This window comes from Pholis gunnellus, assembly GCF_910591455.1.
Source record: "Pholis gunnellus genome assembly, chromosome: 18".
Lineage (NCBI taxonomy): Eukaryota > Metazoa > Chordata > Actinopteri > Perciformes > Pholidae > Pholis > Pholis gunnellus.
The window spans coordinates 15,319,269-15,340,080 of NC_136545.1; the positions used below are offsets into that span (position 1 = coordinate 15,319,269).

General features: G+C 42.2%; 2 protein-coding genes across 2 annotated transcripts in view; one reads left to right on the plus strand and one right to left on the minus strand.

Moving 5' to 3' along the window:
• The window catches only part of LOC306710406 (putative E3 ubiquitin-protein ligase HERC1), a gene marked incomplete at its 3' end in the record, with an annotated part of 36,801 nt that extends 23,475 nt beyond the window's left edge, over positions 1 to 13,326 (minus strand). Inside the window, exons 1-26 of the mRNA XM_079178926.1 lie at positions 13,236 to 13,326; positions 9,608 to 10,643; positions 8,544 to 8,639; positions 8,264 to 8,446; positions 7,947 to 8,159; positions 7,637 to 7,735; positions 7,438 to 7,534; positions 7,201 to 7,344; positions 6,857 to 6,984; positions 6,186 to 6,330; positions 5,874 to 6,045; positions 5,539 to 5,673; positions 5,142 to 5,307; positions 4,760 to 4,885; positions 4,173 to 4,397; positions 3,912 to 4,064; positions 3,691 to 3,823; positions 2,952 to 3,155; positions 2,591 to 2,812; positions 2,104 to 2,277; positions 1,774 to 1,888; positions 1,538 to 1,655; positions 1,048 to 1,249; positions 620 to 920; positions 447 to 495; positions 325 to 370 (exon numbers count right to left, since the gene is read on the minus strand). Of these exons, the coding sequence (XP_079035052.1) occupies positions 325 to 370; positions 447 to 495; positions 620 to 920; positions 1,048 to 1,249; positions 1,538 to 1,655; positions 1,774 to 1,888; positions 2,104 to 2,277; positions 2,591 to 2,812; positions 2,952 to 3,155; positions 3,691 to 3,823; positions 3,912 to 4,064; positions 4,173 to 4,397; positions 4,760 to 4,885; positions 5,142 to 5,307; positions 5,539 to 5,673; positions 5,874 to 6,045; positions 6,186 to 6,330; positions 6,857 to 6,984; positions 7,201 to 7,344; positions 7,438 to 7,534; positions 7,637 to 7,735; positions 7,947 to 8,159; positions 8,264 to 8,446; positions 8,544 to 8,639; positions 9,608 to 10,612 (4,651 nt within the window). The 5' untranslated portion in view covers positions 10,613 to 10,643; positions 13,236 to 13,326. The remainder of the gene's footprint in view (positions 1 to 324; positions 371 to 446; positions 496 to 619; positions 921 to 1,047; positions 1,250 to 1,537; positions 1,656 to 1,773; positions 1,889 to 2,103; positions 2,278 to 2,590; positions 2,813 to 2,951; positions 3,156 to 3,690; positions 3,824 to 3,911; positions 4,065 to 4,172; positions 4,398 to 4,759; positions 4,886 to 5,141; positions 5,308 to 5,538; positions 5,674 to 5,873; positions 6,046 to 6,185; positions 6,331 to 6,856; positions 6,985 to 7,200; positions 7,345 to 7,437; positions 7,535 to 7,636; positions 7,736 to 7,946; positions 8,160 to 8,263; positions 8,447 to 8,543; positions 8,640 to 9,607; positions 10,644 to 13,235) is intronic.
• Positions 13,327 to 14,752: 1,426 nt separating this feature from the next.
• esm1 (endothelial cell-specific molecule 1) lies at positions 14,753 to 16,505 on the plus strand. Its single transcript, XM_079179415.1, has 3 exons — positions 14,753 to 15,175; positions 15,638 to 15,781; positions 15,878 to 16,505. The coding sequence occupies exons 1-3, from the start codon at positions 14,869 to 14,871 to the stop codon at positions 15,970 to 15,972; spliced, it is 546 nt and encodes a 181-aa protein (XP_079035541.1). The 5' UTR covers positions 14,753 to 14,868; the 3' UTR covers positions 15,973 to 16,505.
• The last annotated feature ends 4,307 nt before the right edge of the window (positions 16,506 to 20,812 follow it).

Here is a 20,812-nt window from a genome sequence, read left to right on the forward strand (position 1 = left end):
ACCCAAATAGACAACTCTGAGAACACAATAAGAAGCTTAAAAAAGGTACGGCACACACATTAGAATGACACATTAGTAAAAGTCATAGTTGGACATTTTTAGGAAATACGTTTATTTGCTTTCTTGCCGGACCACAGCCAGGCCACAGCTGTTTCCAGTCCTTATGCTAAGATAAGCTAACGGGTTGCTGACTTAAACCTATGAGAGTTGATCTTCTCATCGAATTCTCTAAACTATTCCTTTAATACACGATTGTAGGTAAGATGTATTTTTCAAAAATGCATTAATTGAACAAATATTCAGGAGTAAACATATTCCACCTACCCATTTTATTCTTGGAAGATCCCAATGAGTTTTTGGATTGGTCAGACTAAGTAAGACAAAGACAATACATTAGCACTAATAAAGAGGGGCGGGGCCGCATTCTGGTTGAGTGCGAGACTCACCTGTTTTCGGCCATCAGCAGCCATCATTAGGAATTCTGTTGTTGATTTCCTAAAAGTGGGATGATAAGGACAGTTCAGTGCAACAACAGCCCAGAAAAAACACAACTGCAACCACAAGAACAAACGTACCACGAAAAAAAACACCCCCATAGCTGCCGAACACAAACTCTAACCTTCCTCCATTGTTCACGGCCTGACTATTCTCCCCTTCGCTGGGTTCCACACAAGCAGGCCTGACCCCCAGCAGGAGGAAGAGACAGCGGGACACCACCAGATGGCATGCAGCAGGGAAACCCAAGCTTTCCTCGGATTCCCTCTGCTTCTCCCTCTGCTGCTTTGGATCCAGCTCCCTCTCTGGGCTGACGGGGCTCTCCATGCTGCTGGGGAGGGTGGAAGTGCCAAAGGATTCGTACACTGTCACGTTCTGCTGTACTTGCATGGCCTCCCGGGTGGCCATAAATGATTCTAGGACTTCTGCAGGCAGAGACATGTGAGGATCAGATGTATCGTAGTGTTGTGTGTGTATGTGTATTTCTGTCTGGGCCTGCCTGCTTTCAACGTCTCTTGAAGAAGGGAAGAAATACAGACAAGCATTTCTAACCTGACAGGTACATACGACTGTTGCCAAATGCGTCCTCCTCTGCAACCTCTTCCTGGTTGTGGTTTGCTGTGGGGGGTGGGGGCACCGGCACCTCCCAGCTGCAGGGACCTCCTGACTGCTGCTCGTGATCCTTTCCCACCTGCTCCGCTGAGGTGCCTGGCTCTTGCCTGTCCGCATCGGGACTTTGGGGAGCTTGAGTGGTCTGCAATACAAGAAATGTCTTAAATACACCTGTGTTCTCCCTCATTTGCAATCAAGATTATGTGCGAGTCCTTGTTAGAATAGTGGGGGAAAAAATGCCTCTTGAATAGAAAGTACAATGCAATAATTGTTAATATTAACGCAACAAAACACAAGTTTACAGAACAATTATTAAACTATATGATGTTTTTAAATCAGTGTTTTGGTCCATAATTATTACATTTTGTAAAAGCAATAGACACAATGCATAATATTTGGTTATGAAATAAAGTCATTTTAGTAATGGTACCTGTTTTACAGCAGTCTGCACCTGTGTAATCCTTGGAGAGTTTTTATGGGCCAACAGCGTGCTTCTGATTTTATAAACCGTTTCATAGACGTCCAACAGCATCTCACAGGGCTCATATCTGTCTCAAGGGAAGCGGAAAAATAAAGGAAATAGTTGTATGCAGTATGGATCTTACACAGTTATGAGTTAATAAAATGCTCAGGAACAGGCCTTTCAGTAAATATTACAGTACTGACCTGTCCTGCCAACAGGCCTCATTCTGCAGTCCGGTGTGTTTCAGAAGAGCAGCCAGACAGCAGCGACAGACAGTCTGCAGCAAACAGTCGCCTGCAGAGCCTCCACTCTCCCATTCTGCTCTCACAGCAAAACAACACAAAAATGAAAGAACATACAAATTAAAGACCAGCATTTAAGAAATGGATATACGATATAATTGTGCAGCAATGATTAGAGCTATTATATTAATACAGTTTGTCAATGGTCATCTGGATATTTACATTCTAGACTTTCAAACGCAGGCATGCACTCTCACACACACACACACACACACACGCGAGTCAAAGCACCTTTGCTGTGAGCATACTCCTCCATATTCCGCCACAGGCCACCTGCAGGTCCTCTGGAGGATCCCAGCGCCAGTTCCAGTAACGTCCTGGTTTCCTCATTCAGACTGAGCTCTGCCAGCCTGGCATCGCTACTGCCCAGCAGTACCACCTCAGTCAGCCACGCCATGCTGGAGACTTCAGGACAAAGAATCACACGGGACATAAGACGAGTAAACAAGTGAAAACTACACACTTCGAAAAGTTTATTTCATTTAATTTGCATAATAACATGATCTTCAGGCTATCCCTGTGTTCTCATGTTCTAAGATGTAGATAAGGTAAACTAGGTAGCTTCTTGTTTGTCATCTGATCTTATTATTAGTTGTTGCAAACAAAAGTGTGGACACATTAGTGCAACATTAAACTTGGGATGAACATTGCATGCAGTTTATATCCACTTGCCAAGACATTGGCTCATATTATGAAAGCCTGCAGTATGTTTTCCTACCCAGCTGTTCGAAGTCCATCTCAAGTCCGTTCCTGAGGAGGACATTTGATAGCCAGAACTCTGATGTTTTCTCCTGAAGTGAGGGCGGCGGGCCTTGCAGCATACCACCGAGGCAACGGCCGACTGCCAACGCCACAGACCGTTCCAGATCCAACAGCCAGGCCCACTTGCTCTCCTCCTCCTGTTGCTGCTGACCTAGGCATGTGTTTTCTTCACTTTTATCTGTAAGCAAGATCCCCCGTCATGGTTAAACTCTATATTTTCTCCTGTAAGAGGAATCTAAAGTGTAAAAACGTGTAAAAAAACGCTAATATCAAAAAAATAAATCTATGGGTGAAGCGTTAATCAAAACTCCACTGACCTGAACAGGTCTTCTGAGCCTCCATTCTCAGTTCTTGTTCTTCCAGGACGCCGGTCTCTGGTAGCAACCTGTTGAAATCATTGAGTTGTTCCAACAAGGCCAGTAAATGGCTCAGGACGGGTTGAACTGTGCCCAGGGGCAGCAGCAGCAAGGAGTACATTACTTGGCACAGCAGGCTGCCAGCCACTGAGTTGTACAACACCACTGAGACAAGGGTTGAGACGAGAGAGGGGGATTAGAGTGACAGCCCATAAAAATAACTGAGAAATACAAATGGACACATTTATAAAACGTGTATAATGTGCTCGTCCTCAGAGCAACGAGTACAGGTTTAGCTCGGACAGTTCACATACAAATACAGTTTTTATGGCCTTGTTGTTCTGACCTACGTTTCAAGGTGTCAGGATACAAACTAAATGTCGCATTGAATGCACTGAGGTTTGGTTTTTGGTTTGAGAACTTATTTGTTGTGTATATGATACTTCCCAAAGATGAAAAGCAGATAAAGTTAGACTATAAAATTCTACAGTCTTTGATATTGTCCTTTTCTGTTGCAAACTACACACATTTACATCCAAAGTCCATCACATACTAGTGTAAATTAATGAGTAATCAGATCTTTTACAAAAAGCACACACGGTCTAGTTATATTTTATGAATAAAAGCACATAACTATACAATAGCTAAACTACGGTCGGTTATATAATGGGACACACTTGTTGTCAGCCATAATTCTTACCGTGCAGCTTCTTGATTATTTGTTTATCCAGTGAACTCTCCTTCAACAGTTTGGTCGATCTCCTGAGTGTCTCAGCAGCGCAGGGAAGCAGCAGGTAAAGATGCTCATGAAGCAGCGTTACACTGCTCTCATCCTACAGAACAGATGAATCACGGTGAACATAAATGCAACTATATGACGGCAGAGCGATCAGGTTTAAATATATGTGAAGGTAAGCGTACCTCGGGGCTGGGATGGATATAGCAATGGGCGAGCAGGTGTTTGTGTAGTCCAGACAGCAGCTGGTGGAAGTGACAGGGAGGATCAGTCTGTCCCTGGCTATTACTTGAGAGCTGCTTGTCACTGTTTTTCTCCAATTCGCCGAAGGCCCGCTCCTGTGTGGACACACAGAAAAAGAGAAATTGTGTTGAGGAATAGTACAATAAACTCTTAATTCAACAGTAACAACGTGCACTAAAATATCCAGGGTCCTCTTTCCATACCGTGTAGAAGCCGATGCTGAGGAGCAGGGTTCTGAGCAGCACCTCTGCTAAGTGCAGAGGGTTATCGGCCTCAACGGAGCTGGAGGAGGAGGGCGGCCGGGCGGACACGACGGGTGTCAGAGGGGGTCCCAGAGATGTCACCTCTCCAAAATTGCTGTAACCTAGTAGAGAAGATACATGGCTCTGATCCTGAAGGCTGCTGAGGACCATGTCTAGCTGCAGGCGCTTTTGAAAGATACGGGGGAAAGAAAAAGAGAGAATTGTTTAGTTTGGTATTTAAGAGATTACCAAAAACATCTCTGTGGAGAAGAAGTGTTTGTTTATCTTTCTTTTGTTTTTTTTACGGCAACACATTTTCACAACATTCAAGCAGTCTTCAACACATATTGCTTAGCAACACTCCAAGTTGGTTCTGTGATTTGGACAAACACATTTCTATCCATCCATCCATTTTATAGCCAACTATTAGTTAGTTATATTTGAAAAGAGGACAGCCATGCAGCAAAGGAACAACATATGTCCTTCTTTAAGGCAGCTTAAAAACCCCCCTCCTGAACGATGATTTGTTGAGGCACAGATGCGCATACCTGTCCTTTGGAGGGGACATTTAAGCTCTGAGGGCCCTGAGGAAGGAGGGACAGGAGCAGTTCCGTTCTTTCCCTCAGTGGAGGAAGCAGCAGGGATGCACCAATGGACAGCGTGTTCAGAACTGCCTGAGGATGGACAGGAATGTCAACACAACATGAAAAGACACTTGGAAATCCATGGTTAGCCTTTACTGCAAGTGAATAAATTAATAAATTAATACATAAAAGGCTCTATCAATCCACTTGACAGTTTATAATCACACACAAAACTGTTCTTACCATCTTGGTTCTTACACCTGCAGACAACACCAACAAGTTCCTCCTGTCACAACTCAGCTTAAAGATATTAGGGAAATAATCCAGTAAGAGACTGTTAGTTTACCTGTTGTATGGAGTCTGGCATATTAGTATCTATGAGCCGGAATAGCAGGTTTCTGAGGGGCCTGCCCTGAGCCCCCAAAACCATGGCCCCAGTGCCACCAGCATGGGCCAAGGATAAGTGGATGGACAGCAGCTTCATGCACAGCAAAAGAAACTGATGGTGGTCCCTGAGGAATACAAACAGAGAGCATTAGGAATGTTGGTTAAGTGGATAGGAGGGAACATGACGGTGTGGGATTCCATGTGGCCCTCCTGTGGGTGGTGATGTGATGGGATAAAAACATAGATTCAATTCATTATAAGTGATCAGAGCTCAACGCGCCACGAAGACAGATCTTTGCACACGACTCTATACTGAATAAGATCTCAAACACGAAAAATAGAATTTTCTTTCATACCTTTTAGATAAGAAGGGGGCAGGGGGTGTGTCATTCCCGATGCCGTCACAGTAACTCTCTAGGAAGTTGCGTAGGTAGGTGAATGTACTCTCTTCCAGGTCGACACAAAAGGGCCGGTGCCACGCCACCAGTTGCCTGGAAAAGAAGTAAGTCACTTAAAAAAAAAAGCTGTGCAAGCACAAACATATCAGAACTCATAAGACAGGGGGATGAGAAAGAGTTCAGCTGTAAAAAACAATGACGAACAACCAAGGGAAAACCAATTAAACACAACTATTACACGGACTTCAGAAAAAAAAACACTTGAATTTGTTAGAGACGACATTAGGCTTCACCTGTCAGTTGGATCTGCGGTCCAAGCCAGGCTGTGAGAGGTGCCAGCGGTGATTTGCTGGATCGACACCCCCTCTAGACCGAGCACTTTCTTGGGTTTGGTAATTGGTGTCGAAGTGTGGCCTTGTCCACACTGGCCCATCGTGTTGTTCCCCCAGGCATACACTTCATTCTCTGATGGAAGGAGAGCGGCGTACGTTGCAGTCAGAGCATATTCACAATCGTAATATCCCATTAACACCTCTATAGAAATTACGATTCTTACCCATAATACATTTTAAATAGCTGACGATTAACTGTTGAAGGTCTCTTACCATGCGTCAGAGCCAGACAGTGGCTGTCTCCACATGAGATATCAATGATCTTGGTGATACTCAGGTCTTCTATGAACCTGGGTCTCAGAGAGGTTGTCTCAGAGGAACCACATCCTAAACAGGAGCCACAGCCCCATGCAAACACCTAAACGAAAAAAGAATAAACATAAGTGTCTTTTCTGGATCTCTGTAGACTGTATTACATCCTTGTATTTAGGATGTAATTGAACACACATACATTATTTAGACTAAACACATCAGGAGCTGATGCAGAACGAGAGTGGCATTTGTTAAAGTGCCATTAAAGAACATTTTCATTTCAATAAATGTCTGTTAAGTGACTCTCTATCGCTGAAGGAGGTAACACAATGGTGATTGAGCCTATTTCCCACTGAAGTATTGCAACATTTTATTAAATATTCTCCATTGTATACAAACAAAAAGACTCCATTCTTAAAACTTGAAGCTCATGTATTAACAACAAGACTCCAGACTGCTAACCTCTGAGCACAATACCATTGTTTTCACTCAAATAGATAATCTCACTTTAAAGGTGACGTCAGTATGCTCCTTCAGAATAAAAGCTGTCCACAAGGAGAGTGTAGAAAGAGCTGAGTGAGCCTAGCTCATGTAAGGTTAGTTGAAGGTTGACCCCCGATGCGGCATCTCACCTGTCCTGCAGAGGTAAGGGCCAGAGATGACTGGCTGCCAGCACACACTTTCCTGATGATGAATCCATGCAGGGCCTCTATGACTTTGGGCCGATACACACGATTGGTGTCTCCGTGACCTAGTTTACCTGCAAAAATGAACCAGCATTAACTCACTCTACCTTAAGCAGAGACATTTCTGTTAAGATAGACCACAAACGATCCTTCTATGGTACTGTCCTTTAGGTTAACACAGCAGACAGTGTTATTTTCAAGCAATTTATACATTGTACAGAAGTTATAATCTTTCACACAGACGCTGCATTATGGGCTTAAATCAAGCTATATGTCATCTGCCAACATACCATTGTCCCCTCCCCCAAAGGACCACACAGTGCGTCCGTCCTGCGCCACAGCAACGGTGTGCGAGCTGCCACAGGCCACCTGCCCCACACCGCTGATGTCCTTCACCAGCGTGGGCACGTTCCGACTCTGACTGTCACTGTGACCTGCTCGGGGGAGAAACACAGCACAAACAGAGGGTTGTTGCCGACATGCTTCACTGAAATGGTTGAGAGCAAATCGAGAAATAAGGTGTGTACCGAGTCTTCCAAAGTCGCCTTCTCCCCAGGTATAAAGCTCTCCATCATTAGTCACAGCGGCACTGTGTCTGTAGCCAGCAGACACACAAACAACAACCTGGCAGAGACACCATAATGAATGCAAAATTATGTAAAATCGCATTGGCTTTGCAAATAAATATACACATGAATAAAAGGAGAAGGTTTTCTGAATGCCTACCTTGCCAAACAGCGGCCCTTGTATGATTTTGGGGTATTTCTGTGTCGCACTGTTGCCGTGGCCCAGTTTCCCATACTCTCCATCACCCCAGCTGAACACCTGGAAAACAGATTTTGAACATTTTAAAATTCATTATGAAAATAGGGAAACATTTTATTACTTACTAATAATAACAGAGGAAGTGGAAGTGAGGGAAAGAGCAGTGTGTAAATCATGATGTCTCCCATGTTAAAATGTAGGTTTGACTGATACAGTCTGCAGACCTTTGAAATATGTATCAGTACGTATAGTAGTTATTTTAACTTGTTACCTCTCCCTCTACAGTGATGGCCAAAGTGTGGCCATCAGAGCCCTTGGAGGAGGACACCTTCTTCATGTTCCTGTGTGGCTCCAGCACAAGTTTCTTGGGCATGGACTGGTTGTTGGAGTCCCCCAGGCCCAGGCGGCCATAGCTGCCTTTTCCACATGCTTTAACTGAACCGTCTGCAGATACTGAAAATGTACAGTACTGGCCTGCCTCGATCTAAAAGACGGACAAAGTGGATAAAAAAAAACAAGGACGTTAAAAGCTGAGATGTAAAGTAGCAGAGTAATATTATGGGTTATCAGTATTATGGGTAGCCACACCATTTGGGCATCACTAAAACCCTGAGTCAGCTTTGGCAGCAGGATTTTCTCCAGAGTCCCCTCTGCCAGCTGATGGCTGCTGTTGCTGCCCCACACATACACCATGACGGTGTCACTCTCTGAACCAGGAGCAGCTGCATTAGTGCCGCAGGAGCACAGGCAGTAGGACGCTAGGTTACAAATCTGTCAAAAGGGGAGAGGAGGGTGAGGTCCATAAAGTCAGCTACTGGAAAATATATATCGGTTCTTAATAAGCGCCTAAATGTTACAGAGTATGTACCTCCTCAAACAGGCAGAGAGCTGCCTGGGAGAGACGACAAAGTCCGTCTGCATCCTTTTTCAGCACCTGAGTATTGACTGAATCCCCTCGGAAACCCTGGGGGAAAGAAATACTTGTTTAGCCATCAACATAGTGTGTTTTTACCATCACCTGGGACTCCCTGTGTGTAAACATTAGGTTGGTTTGAATGTACAATACATCTGTTTTTAATCACATTCCTCACTTTTTACTTGCACATCCTTTCTAAACCAGAAAAAAAAAGCCTCTATTCCAAACACAGTGACAAGTCACTGCATGATCAGGCAGAAGGTGAAGTCAAGAGGCACACATTTTAGATCCTAGCCTTTAGATGCAGAAGTGTGTTTTAAGTGTTGTGACTTTCTTAAGCTATTACAGAGCTCTAAACTGTGTGTAGGACGGGCTAAAACAATCATGAGGATGTTGGCAATACCCAGCCCTTTGTTGTTATTTGTCTAGAAATATTGCAAAGCTGATTAGCCTGCTAAGGGATGACTCAATACGAATACAGAGGGAGGGAAAGGAGGACTGGCTCAATCTCATTCCTTATCTGCACACTAATGCATTGCTCAGAGTTTCAAATGAGACCGTTCAAACAAAAAGAACAGCTTAGAGCCGGGATGGATGTGGCGGCGAAGAGCAATTATCCTGCTTTACAATCGATGGGCCTCATTTACCAGTGTGTTCATAAATGAGCATGCAAGTTACTACCAAGGCTGTTGTTTGCCATACTTTAAGTCATCCATGTTAGAGAAAAAGCTCTTTTTACAAATACAAGTAAAAGAGTCCCATACAATCAGGACTGAGGTGATTACTCCAGGTGACCCTATGTTATAGTCCAATAAATCCAATAAATCCAATAAATCCAAATAATCATGCGATGTGAGGACAAAGGCGTTGCTCTGACGTCACATGTTAATAATAACAGTCATGTCTGAATAGAGTTAATGGAACAGTAAGAGGAAGATTACTCCAAAAACACCAGAAAAGACTACAAGGCAACAATAGACGAAAAAAACCCAAAAGGTCCAAATTTGAAGACCTACCGAATATTGCTTCATTTGGAGAAGCGTTTGATGGATGACATCAAAGCCCACGCCAGCTGAGTTTTGGGAGCTCAGTGAGGAGGAGGAGGAGGAGGAGGAGGAGGAGGAGGAGGAAGAGGAGGACAGTGTAGAGGAGGATGAGGACATAGAAGCAGCCAGGGCTACCTCCACCCACTCCAGCAGAAACTTTAGTGAGCCTCTCTGCATGGCCAGGCCGAGCAGCAGCTCCAGCGCCAGTCTCCGGCCGGTCGGGTCCGCCCCACCGGTCCCGCTGCTCACGGACGTCTTCTTCAGGAAGTCGGACACCTGAGTCAGGCAGTCGAGCCCAACTGACGGGATCTTGTTCTCGTTGGCCAGAGAGAGCGGCGGCAGAGACGTCAGCACAGAGGACGCCGTGGCGAGCACGTCGTTGCAGAGAACCGACTCCGGATGCACGGAGGCCGCGTACCTCCAGTTCTGCTGCAGCAACGAGAAGAGCAGACTCAAACCCGTCCGCACGCCCATCTCGATCAGAACGTCCGTACCCGACTTGACTTTGGATGCTCCCCCTGGCCGGCAGGGCTGTGAGGCCAGCTCAAGTTGCCCACATTCGGTGCCACCGTCCGTGGACTGGGAGGGCAGTTGCACGCGGAATTTGTCATGGTATTTTCGGTGAAGTGCGTAGTAGATCCTCTGGAGGACTACCAGCCTGTGGTGGAGGCCCAAGGTGTAGGAGGTCTGCGTCAGCATCCGGTGGGCCAGCCATCGCTGGCTGTGAAGCAGGGATGAAAGGTACTCTTCCTTCTCCGCCGAGGCACTGGACTCGCACTCGAAGTCTGGCAGGCGTGGGCCGACGAGTTCTTGCACAGGTTGGGCCAGAGTCACCACTTCCTTGTTGAGAAGGAGCCTATTGTAGAGCACAGCGGCTCCGTGCCTCCTGGCTGTCTGGACACTGTCTTCTGCAGCCCAGGAGCTATTGAAGTGCTCCTGCCACTTCAGCAAAACATGGGTCTGACAAGGCACCATGTCTGAGCATTATCTAGACTCTAATGTAGACCTGAAAAAAAAACAGAGAGGGAAATACGAGCTAGTGAGGGCTGTCAATTGACAGATTTATTAAAAATCACACGTATCGTCCCACACACTTGATTAACATAATGAAATGGCTTTTTCTTTAATCTCTGTCATAAGTTTGCAGCTGAAAGCCAATGATCTAATGCGTTTTCCTGCCAAGTAAATTCAGAGTAAAGGTGTCAAGTTTCTCCTTAGTGTTGGAACTCTTCCAGCATACAGTACATCCAGGCTAGTGGCATAGGCCCAGTGGGTATCACTGAAATAGGTCAGCTCACCCTTTGATAACAGCTAACCAACACACCCACGCTAACGAGGAGACTTTTGTCTCACAAGCTGATATGCTACGCAATACAAAAGGGATGTTTTGGGTTCTATTAACATTTTAAGGTATTGATTTTACAGTATAACCAGTCAAAGACTTTAATTAAGCGCATGAGTGGTAATAATCAGTTCCCTTTTCAAAATTCATTCATATTCTCATTGCGGTTTTCATAGTTATTGCCTCCAAGATGGTCAGCTGGTGCTCTGAAATACAATCCCATGCAAATAAAACCTAACTCCAGGCCTGTCTGTCTGCATGTTTGTCTGCTTTCTAAACTAATAAAGAGCAGGTCTGCTGTTGCTCTGGAGTGAAAATTGTACATATTTATAGAAACAGCTTTCCTGGAACAAAAATACAGATTTGTGTTTATATCGTGTGCTACAATGACACCAAAAGAAATGACTTATCATTCCCGACAAGTCATTTTGAGGCTAAACTAACTGGTGACTTAAGCTGTTGAGTTGTAAAGTACAAATCCCCACACTCTTGGGTAATGATCCGAGACTCTTTCTATGATTAACACTTACAAAAATATGACCCGGTGCGAGTGACAGAATGCTAGTCGCTGCTAAACATGTGAGCATGCCACCATAGTCCACAGTCATCTCCCGTGCCTTGCCTGAGGCCTGTGGGGCTATATGGTTTCCACTCTGGCCAAAAATAACAGCGAGCATTGATATAGCAATGGACTCTCCGGGTCAGACAACCAGCAGCAGCAGTGTAAGGCGCAAACGTCACCGACTTCAAACTATCTGGAATTTTAAGACACGGACGTTAAGGATTTGATCAAGCACGTCAGTCCATCTGGAGCATTTACAATACACACACACACACACACACACACACACACACACACACACACACATAAAAACATATAGTATTTCAGATTACAAATTGAGACAAATACCACAGCAATTTGTCAGTAAGCTTTAAAAATAAAAACATAAAAGGTTCATGTGTAGGCCTGGAAGCTGGAATGATAAAACCATTATCATTCATACATTATAAATCAATATCAGTGAGTGACTTTCAATGCATGCAGCATGATTGATCAGAGAGGAAGTGTTTTAAAGGCAGCATCACAGTAGAGATGTCATTTTACGAACTTATCATACTGTTCAAGCTTTGCCTTTGGCTACTTGGTCATAATATCCTCATTACTGATGAAATATCGAGGTATTTAGTCGATAATATTGCGATATTTGATTTATTTCATATCGCCCAGCCCTACGGAAGGGTGACAATTTAGAGTACACAAAGCTATGTCAACATGTTCCTGAACGTCTCATATTTTAAGTCTTGTTTAAAAAAAATAAAAACACAGATGCACTTTATTTGGACCGAATATATGAAATGTAAATATTGGCTACAACGAATGGTTGTTTTCCTTGTTGATTTATCTTGCCTATTACTTCTATTCATCGATTAATATTTTATGTAAAATGAAGAGAGAGCTGAAGAGAGAAATGTTAAAACACTGAGCCTGATTTCACATTGTTTAATTACTTGTACTGTCCAAACATGGGACCCAAATACATTAAATTAACGATGAAATGAGACTGAGAAAAGTACTAACAGTACTAACTACTAATTATGTACTAATGCGAATATAATGTGGCCAATATTACATGTTTCTTCTGCAGGATAGCTGCCTCAGTCTACGAGAGCGTGAGGGCCAGCTGGAGGTGATCCAGGGGTTTGAAACTCATCCACAATAAGCTGGAGGAAGTTGCTGAGACAACGGTCGGTTGCTGTGTTGCCACGACAATAATGTAGGCAACGTCTACATGAATGGCTGTTAACAAACCTTGCTTAACCTTAGCTTTGCATGGAGTCACCACAACATGAGCTCCATAATGTCGGGACTGCAACGTGATTATCCTTGAAGATGCAACATTTTCGTAGCGTTAACGCGTTGTTTTCTCCAGCGATATTAGCTACTGTGTAACGTTTACCGTCACGTTGGCTGTTCGCTTCACCCACATAAACGGCCAAATATGTGCACTAGAAACGCAGTCACCTCCCCCCCGGTGTCATTGACAAACACCGGCAACATTATTATAGCATCTGCGGTAACAGCTGAGCTAACGGTTGGCTGCAGCAGTGCAGTTGCTAGTCTGGTCCATGGCTGTCAGAAACCCGACCAAGCCCCTCATGACAGCTCTCAGCAAAACACTCCTCGTTATAACGTCGTATTCAGATAATAATATGGCTGATATAATCGATACGATACACCGCAGACACGTGAGTTACCTTGACTGTAAAACGGCCCGCAGATAAAGTGGTTTGCGTTACCTGTCCCGTCCCGGTGAGGTCTCCCTTGGACGTGAATATCATATCAACCTTCTCCTCTTTCTTCTTCTTCTTCGTCTGATTGAGGTTTTGAGGTTGACGGGGACATCAGAGTCGGAGGACGCCATCTAGTGTCTCGGAGTGGGGATCACTATCTTCATCATCACCATCATCATCATGTTTTTATTCACCTATCAATCACTTTTCTTCTATTTTTCCATGTCTGTTAATAATCATTATAATAAAACAAAGCAACAACTTCAGCACAGCTTCTTTCTTATTGATATACATATTAGAGCTGTAGCATTAGGCTACTAAACTGGATAATAAATATATATATATATATATATATATATCTTAAATAAGCTATTTAAAGGAGCAATCCAATTATTGCACATGTAGCTTACTTCTCATGAGGTTTATTACTGAGCCTGTCCTCTGTGGCTCAGGAGGGAACTTTGTCAAGACAATAACCTTGATGATGTTGCATTTTGGGAAATGTAGGATCCAGTGTTTTGAGTAAAAGTCAAGATGTGACCATTTCCCTTTTAATCTTGTGAGTCCTCCAACTTTATGGATTGTAACACTTAGTGCACCTTTGAAGTACTTTTGTAATCTTGTTGTTTGTGTTGTCTCTTGTTGTCTCCTTTATGGCTTGATAGCATTATATGTTCCTGTAATAGCCTCTCAATCAATTAATTAAAGCCAGAAAAACGATTTACCATTTTAAAAGCTACAACATTTTTAAAAAATAACACAATTCTAAAAACAAAATAAACACAACAACACACTGTTAACACTCTATATCCAAATACAGGTTTAAACTGGTGTATTTAAAGATATATGTTTTATTTTTAGTCAGTTCCTTCTTCTTACTTTGGCCTATTTAAAATAATGATAATAATATGCTAGTTTGCAGATTAGCTATAAAAAGGGCAATTTTTAAGACAATCGAAGTGTCGATAACTTCATGTTTTATTTGTGTGTGTACGACCCCATAGGCCTGGATATGTTATACTAAATAAACGTAGCTATTTATCTTTCGTTTCATTTTTCACGTTTAAACTTGATACACAGCCTTAATACAAGAAAATCACCTCATTAGCTCTCATGTGAGCCTACAAGATGATTTCATTCATTCATGTATTCATTGTCAATATTATTTCCAATCACAGGACGTTGTGACTGAAAAAAAAACATCCTAACTTCAAATGTGATTCTTCAAAGCCAGTCACGAGGGTTTTTTTCCGTCAGTCACTAACACAAAAACAAACCAAACATAACTTATGACATCAGGTCACACGCATTTCAATTCCTGGATGGCGGTCCAGAGTTAATCCCACTTCCACGCCGGATTTCCAAAAAAAAGGGGGCTGACTGGCAAAAAGGACGACAACACCGGAATGAGGAAATTGACGAGAGGCAAAGCCATGTGCAAAACAAAGTTGCTCATCGCTGATAACCAGACAACCTGATGAGCCAGAGGGTCACTCCACTCAAGTCTCCCAGAGGTGGTCCGCTTCTCCGTCCCTTCTCTCCGAGACGTCCAGCCGACAGACAAGACAGCCACGAGCTCCCTGCCCTGCACCCAGTGATGTCTTTCCTCCTCATCACAGTGTTGTCCTCACTCATAGTGCGCGATGCTGCGGCGTGGGGCGCCAATGTCAAGTACGCGGTGAACTGCCCCGACCGGTGCAACGTGGAGCGGTGCGGCGGGACGCAGCGGTGCACACGGACGGTGCTGGATGACTGCGGCTGTTGCCAGGTCTGCGCAGCCGGCAGAGGAGAGCACTGCTACCGCACGGTGTCGGGGATGCACGGGGTGAAGTGCGGACCGGGATTATTCTGCGAGTTCTACAAAGACGAGGACGATTATGGAGACGAATATGGCATTTGCAAAGGTATACATTCACATTCAACATTTTTGTATGTGCCCTACTGTGTGCTGCGTTTTGAATATGTGATGCCTCGTTGCACCAAATGCAGTATCCCAGCTTGTTATTTCAGTCTATTTAAGGCTCATATTTATTTATTATCACAATGTAAATTGCCATCTAATTAATGGGTTTACATGCACATTTTGCAGACATGAGCATCCTTGCTTAAAATACAAATTGGACATTTAACTTGATATTTAGCCCATAGAGGCTTGGAGTTGAGACATTCAAACATGAATGCTTGTGCAACTATTCCACTTGCAGTTTACCCATTTCTCTAAATCACTGATTTGGATAATTATGTTGACCGTGAATATGAATCTTTGACACTATAGAATATGGCCCCATATCAGATCCAGTCAGGAACACTAACCCTTCTGCATGACAAGGCAGATAAATCTAAAGTCATGTTTTCTTTCCTTACAGACTGTCTGTATGGAACCTATGGGATTGAGTGCCGCAAGACATGCAACTGCAAAGGTGGCATATGTGACAGGGAGACTGGAGCTTGTCTCACCCTCAAATTCTTTGCCAAAATCGCCGGCAAACTCAAGACTGACCCCCAAGAAGGTAAAAAAAAAATGAAGATTTTTCATAATGTCATTTGTGAAATTGGCCACTTGCATGAATTGGATGAGTAATGGATTCTCTCACTTGTATTTTCAGGGGGAGAGGTGGGCTCAGGAGAGGTCAGCACGGCCCAGAACACAGATCAACACACGGACAGATCCGCCGCTCCGAAGCGGCTCAACCCTCGCTGACAAGTGCTGACAAGACTGAATCTATTCAGTGTAAATGTAGCATTAACTTATAAATGAACTAAAAGATATATTTTATTATGTTAAACAATGAGAAACTTTTTTACAGCATTGGGAAGTTTTGTTTTGTTTGTTTGGTCCTCGTCTGACTCAAGCATCTTTTCTAATGAAATACACGGGACTATGTTATTCTCTTCAAATTCTCTTTTTTCTCTGTTCTTTGTCTGCTTCTCAAGATTATCCCGGAGTCTGTTCCCATGAGCTGCAGTGTAGACCTCGTTTAGTGTGCCTTCATACATTATTGTTGAGAAAAAGAAAAGTTAATGTCACAAGAAAAGGACCTTGCATTTATTTTCAAACTGGACACGGCAACATTTTTCATGAATTCATTGTAGTCCACTGAATATTTTTTGAAGTTTTCCATATTGATATCTTATTCGTACTGTATTTATGAAAAGTGGACATGGAAAATATCATGTATGTGACACCAGCCAATGTAAAGAATGCGCTCACAATTAAACCAAAGTTATCACGGACTCTTTTCATTTTGTTTCATTGACTAAAAGTGGAAGCTGTTCAGTCAAAATGAGAAGCATATTTGATTATCTTGTTAAATTAAGTTGCATGTTTTGTGTCTGTCTTTTAACATCTTGGGACCATGTTGGAATTCATGTTCTCACTTAAACATGTTATAGATTGATCCATAAATAACTCAAATCAAATGTTTGCTGACTTTGAGTAAGAAGACTGAAGAGGATCTATGACATGTGCACTTAAGAACCAGCGTGCTTATAATACAGTATCTCTAGAAGAATTTGACATATCTACATGTTGCAGAGACACATTGCACCTTTGAAAAAATAATTTGCCCAGAAACTGAGCCAAACTAAATTCTGAATAGGAATTTCTGTGGGAGAAAAAGGAGGAGAAGACTTTGATATTCTCTGAATGATATTAGAGGGATTTATTTATGGGAGGTTGAAAAGGCTTCTCTGAACAGCGTAGAAATGTCTGGATAGAAATATGTCTTCTGAGGAGAAGGAATTCTTATTTCCCATAATGATGTGAAGTGGCATCGTACGTCCAAACACATGAGCAGAGATTGCTGAGAATTTATCAGGCATGCTTGACTCTTAATTCTTGGAACAACCTACTTACTCATTCTTTGGGTCCCATGCAAAAAATACTCTCACCACAAATAGCATAAGAAGAAATGAAGTGCAAAGACTGGATTTACTGGGTTTACTCGCTGTACAAAAGATCACAGATGGGAGAGAATTTGGGGAAGTTTCTCATCCAATGCAGCAACAGAGAGAAACTTCTCAGCTCAGCGTTGCCTTTATAGCTGAACCAAAATACATCCACTGCAGACGGGACTTACATTTGTCAACAAGCATGAATAAAAATGATTTCAATTTTGAGACATTGTTTCAGGTCTTTCTTGAGAAATGCACATTTTAACATTAGTATACCTGCAGGACAACATTCATAAAAGCCAATCAATCAATGCTACTTTACCAAATGAAAGAATAACAAGTACTTGTGTCTGCATAAAGAATACATCCTTCACATCATATTTTAATATAATAAAGTCACAAATCCTTTAATAATCAAAGTAGCTTTGTGTTAACTAGCAAATCATGTTGTATTTCAATGCACATGCTGATCACAGATTCATTTGATTATAAGTTGTGATCTTCAGAAATACATTATCTGAGTTTATCATGCATTTTGTAAAGATACTCAACAAAGTTATATTGTGATCTACTGGCATTTAAAACATGAAATATGCACATAAATTGGTCTGTGATAAATGCAGTTAATCAGTTAATGACAATGATTCGATTAAATATTCATCATCTTTGTAATTTTGACTTTGTAAAAGTTGAAACATAATTCCAGAAAGATGCTTTTTCCCCCTTTAATAAACTGTATCACCACACAGAATTAAAGTGCGAAACATCAAAATCATATCATTCAACGTTTTGTCAGAATTCGGTCCCAGCTAAAAATATCCTTATTAGCCTCACCTCTGACTCTTACAAAAAATGTTTTCCAGTATTCAGCTTGTTTATTTCCTGTGCTTCCTGACACCTGTGAAAATGTCCCTTCTTCCTGTTGTTGTTGTGTCTGCCCAGGACAGGAATTTAAAAGCAAGGTTTTTTTCTTCTCCAAGAGACACTCTTGAAAAAGCAACAAAGGCTCCGTCCTCTTGTCGAGAGATCGAGGAGGAAACTTCCAATCCACTTTATTATTTTATCCGATTTATATTCAAATGAAAGCTCAAAACTAAATCCCACCAAAAAACAAGCTGTCCCTGAATCAAATTCCAAATTTGAATGTAGTTCAGATGAGTGTAAGTGACAAAGTGTTATTCTATAACTAGGATCCTCAATGTGTTTTCAAATCATCTCTTCAGTAAACAAAGTGGGAAATGAAAAGTTTGAAATTTGGCCGGAAAACATACTTTTTGCTTTTGAAAAACTATAAGTTGCAGCTTCTGCATCAAACTTTAAATGAATGTAGGTCGTCTCTTTCTTCTCATTTTGACGTTCAATATGAATGATTATGAATTCAAACCGGATCATTTTTGTATATTAATATATATAGTAGTATTCAAAGGCGTATAAAGTTTTCTGAAACAGACATGAATTTACTGCGGGGATGTATCACCTCAATCCAAGGACAAGGTGACACACACACACACACACACACACACACAGTGATGCAAACAGGTATGGGAGCAGTCTGTGTATGGGAGCAGGAGTGTTCATAAGCGTTCAAATGTTGCTGTCGTTCCCCTGAGAACAGACAGGCCGAGGCCTTGCAACCAAACAAAGGAGCCTGGAAAATAACAGGAAAGCGTTGGTGAGAAATACCCTTTATCTGACTCCCTGAACACGTCACTGCCGCCTCTGCAGAAACAAAGGTGCGTGAACGGAGTAGTAAATAACACTGATTTACTACAAATAGATGTTCTGGTATTTACAGTTTGGCCCCGCCTCAACAGGTTGTTTATTGTAGCTGTAGACTGACATGGCTCAACGGAGACAACACGTAAACACTGTGAACAAGGAAATGAAGTGGTGAGATTGATTACATTGATAGCAGATATCTAACCTGAGGCTCATGAGCAACTCTCAGGCTGTCATGTCACTTCATTCAAAAATGGGAGGCGGTCTAATTAACTCTTTGACTCCTTTCCCCCTCCACTCCTTTTTTAAAATAGTTCTCAGGAACAACAAGAGTCTGGAGCCTCGACCTCAGCGACCTGACAGATTTCTGTCCCCTGGAGGGATTGTCTTGTTTCTCGTCGATGAGGAGGTTCATCCTCACACATCAGAATTAGCATATGTGGCCAGTCAAAAATGTAACCCGTAACTGTCAAATGTGATTGCCTTACATAAGTGTAAAATGGCTGGAGCTTAAAAGATTCCTCTCTGTGACTTTGTCTTTTCTTTTTCTGTTACTCACTGCATCATAAATAGCACAAATACTTTCCTTTTTACCATGTTTAACGTGACACTGAGTGTACAATATCATGTCATGTGATCATATCCACACAATGCAAATGATCATTTCTGACTATTGATATGAAACCTGTTATGATGGGATGTTTTTAGAAACTAGTTGCAAGCAGACATTAGTCAAAATGTGTTATAAGGGCTAATTGCTGAATTATATTAATACAACATATAATTCTTTCACAAAGCTGTGAAATTATACAGCGATTTAGACCAGATTAGGTTTTTGAAATGAGTGTACATATTTTTGAGTGCCTGTTTTGCTGTAACACATGGACCTCTGGTGGCTCCTTGATGGTATTGTATCATATACTTATTTTGCATTTATTTTCCATCAGCTTGTCTTGATGCAGTGTTGTAATACGAGCTTTTACATTTACTGTCTAAATGTGGGTGCATGTCTCTGTCTATTTATAACAAGTCTAATCAGGATTTTACAGCACTGACCCAATGTTAGTTGTAGGCTACCGCCATAGTGCCTTACAACGTAATATAAATAACTTCCTCAAACAGGATTAAAGATATGAGTATTAATGTTTGTGTAGAGCTACAGATTAAGATAAACAGCTATAAATAAACTGGTTGATGTTCCCAATCCAAAGGTTTTAGAAGTAACCACTAGAGAGCAATATTGCGTCAAGAAAAAGAAGATGATCTTTGGTGTGGAGGAAAACCTACTGACTGAAGAAAAGAAAATCTATTTTATCAAACTCTAAAGGAAAATTAGACTATTGCAGCAGTAAATAATGGACTTTATATAGGAGCCAAATAAAATAAAGAATTGTTACCATGCCGACCAACTCATGTACCGTCGTATTGGCGTAAGTAGAGGGTAAGTGGTGTTTGCAGTTTACATAAGTCAATGTTAACTGGATTTTTTAATTAAATGCAGACAGAAGGAAGGAGGAAGGGAGGTGTTTTTGCAATGACCTTTCAAAAGAACAGCAAGTTATTAAGAGAAGGAGCTGCAACATACTTTTCTGTCTCCATCGAGGTCAAGACACAAAATGGAGCAGACAGTGACGTGTACAAAATAATGTGCTGTAGTAGAGTGACCCTGACCTCCAGAAACAACAGTGTGTACTCCCTCACACAGACGCTTATTAACAATCGTACTCATGATGATGACCTCTCACTTCTTACCTAAACCTTTACAGCTGGCTCACAGTGGATCTTCAATCTTTTTCCTTCTGTATTTGATGCTTTTAGAGAGTCGACAGTAGAAAGCTGACATTAAGGATTGGGGTGACATGCAGCAAAGTTTCCTACCCAGACACAAAGAGGGTTAATGGTTGGCAGTGGCTCTGCAGGCCACCAGG

Coding starts and splice junctions, on each gene's coding strand:
- esm1 (XM_079179415.1), top strand. CDS start 14,869: ATGTCTTTCCTCCTCATCACAGTGTTGTCCTCACTCATAGTGCGCGAT. Junction 15,176..15,637: donor CGAATATGGCATTTGCAAAG/GTATACATTCAC, acceptor CTTTCCTTACAG/ACTGTCTGTATGGAACCTAT. Junction 15,782..15,877: donor CAAGACTGACCCCCAAGAAG/GTAAAAAAAAAA, acceptor TTGTATTTTCAG/GGGGAGAGGTGGGCTCAGGA.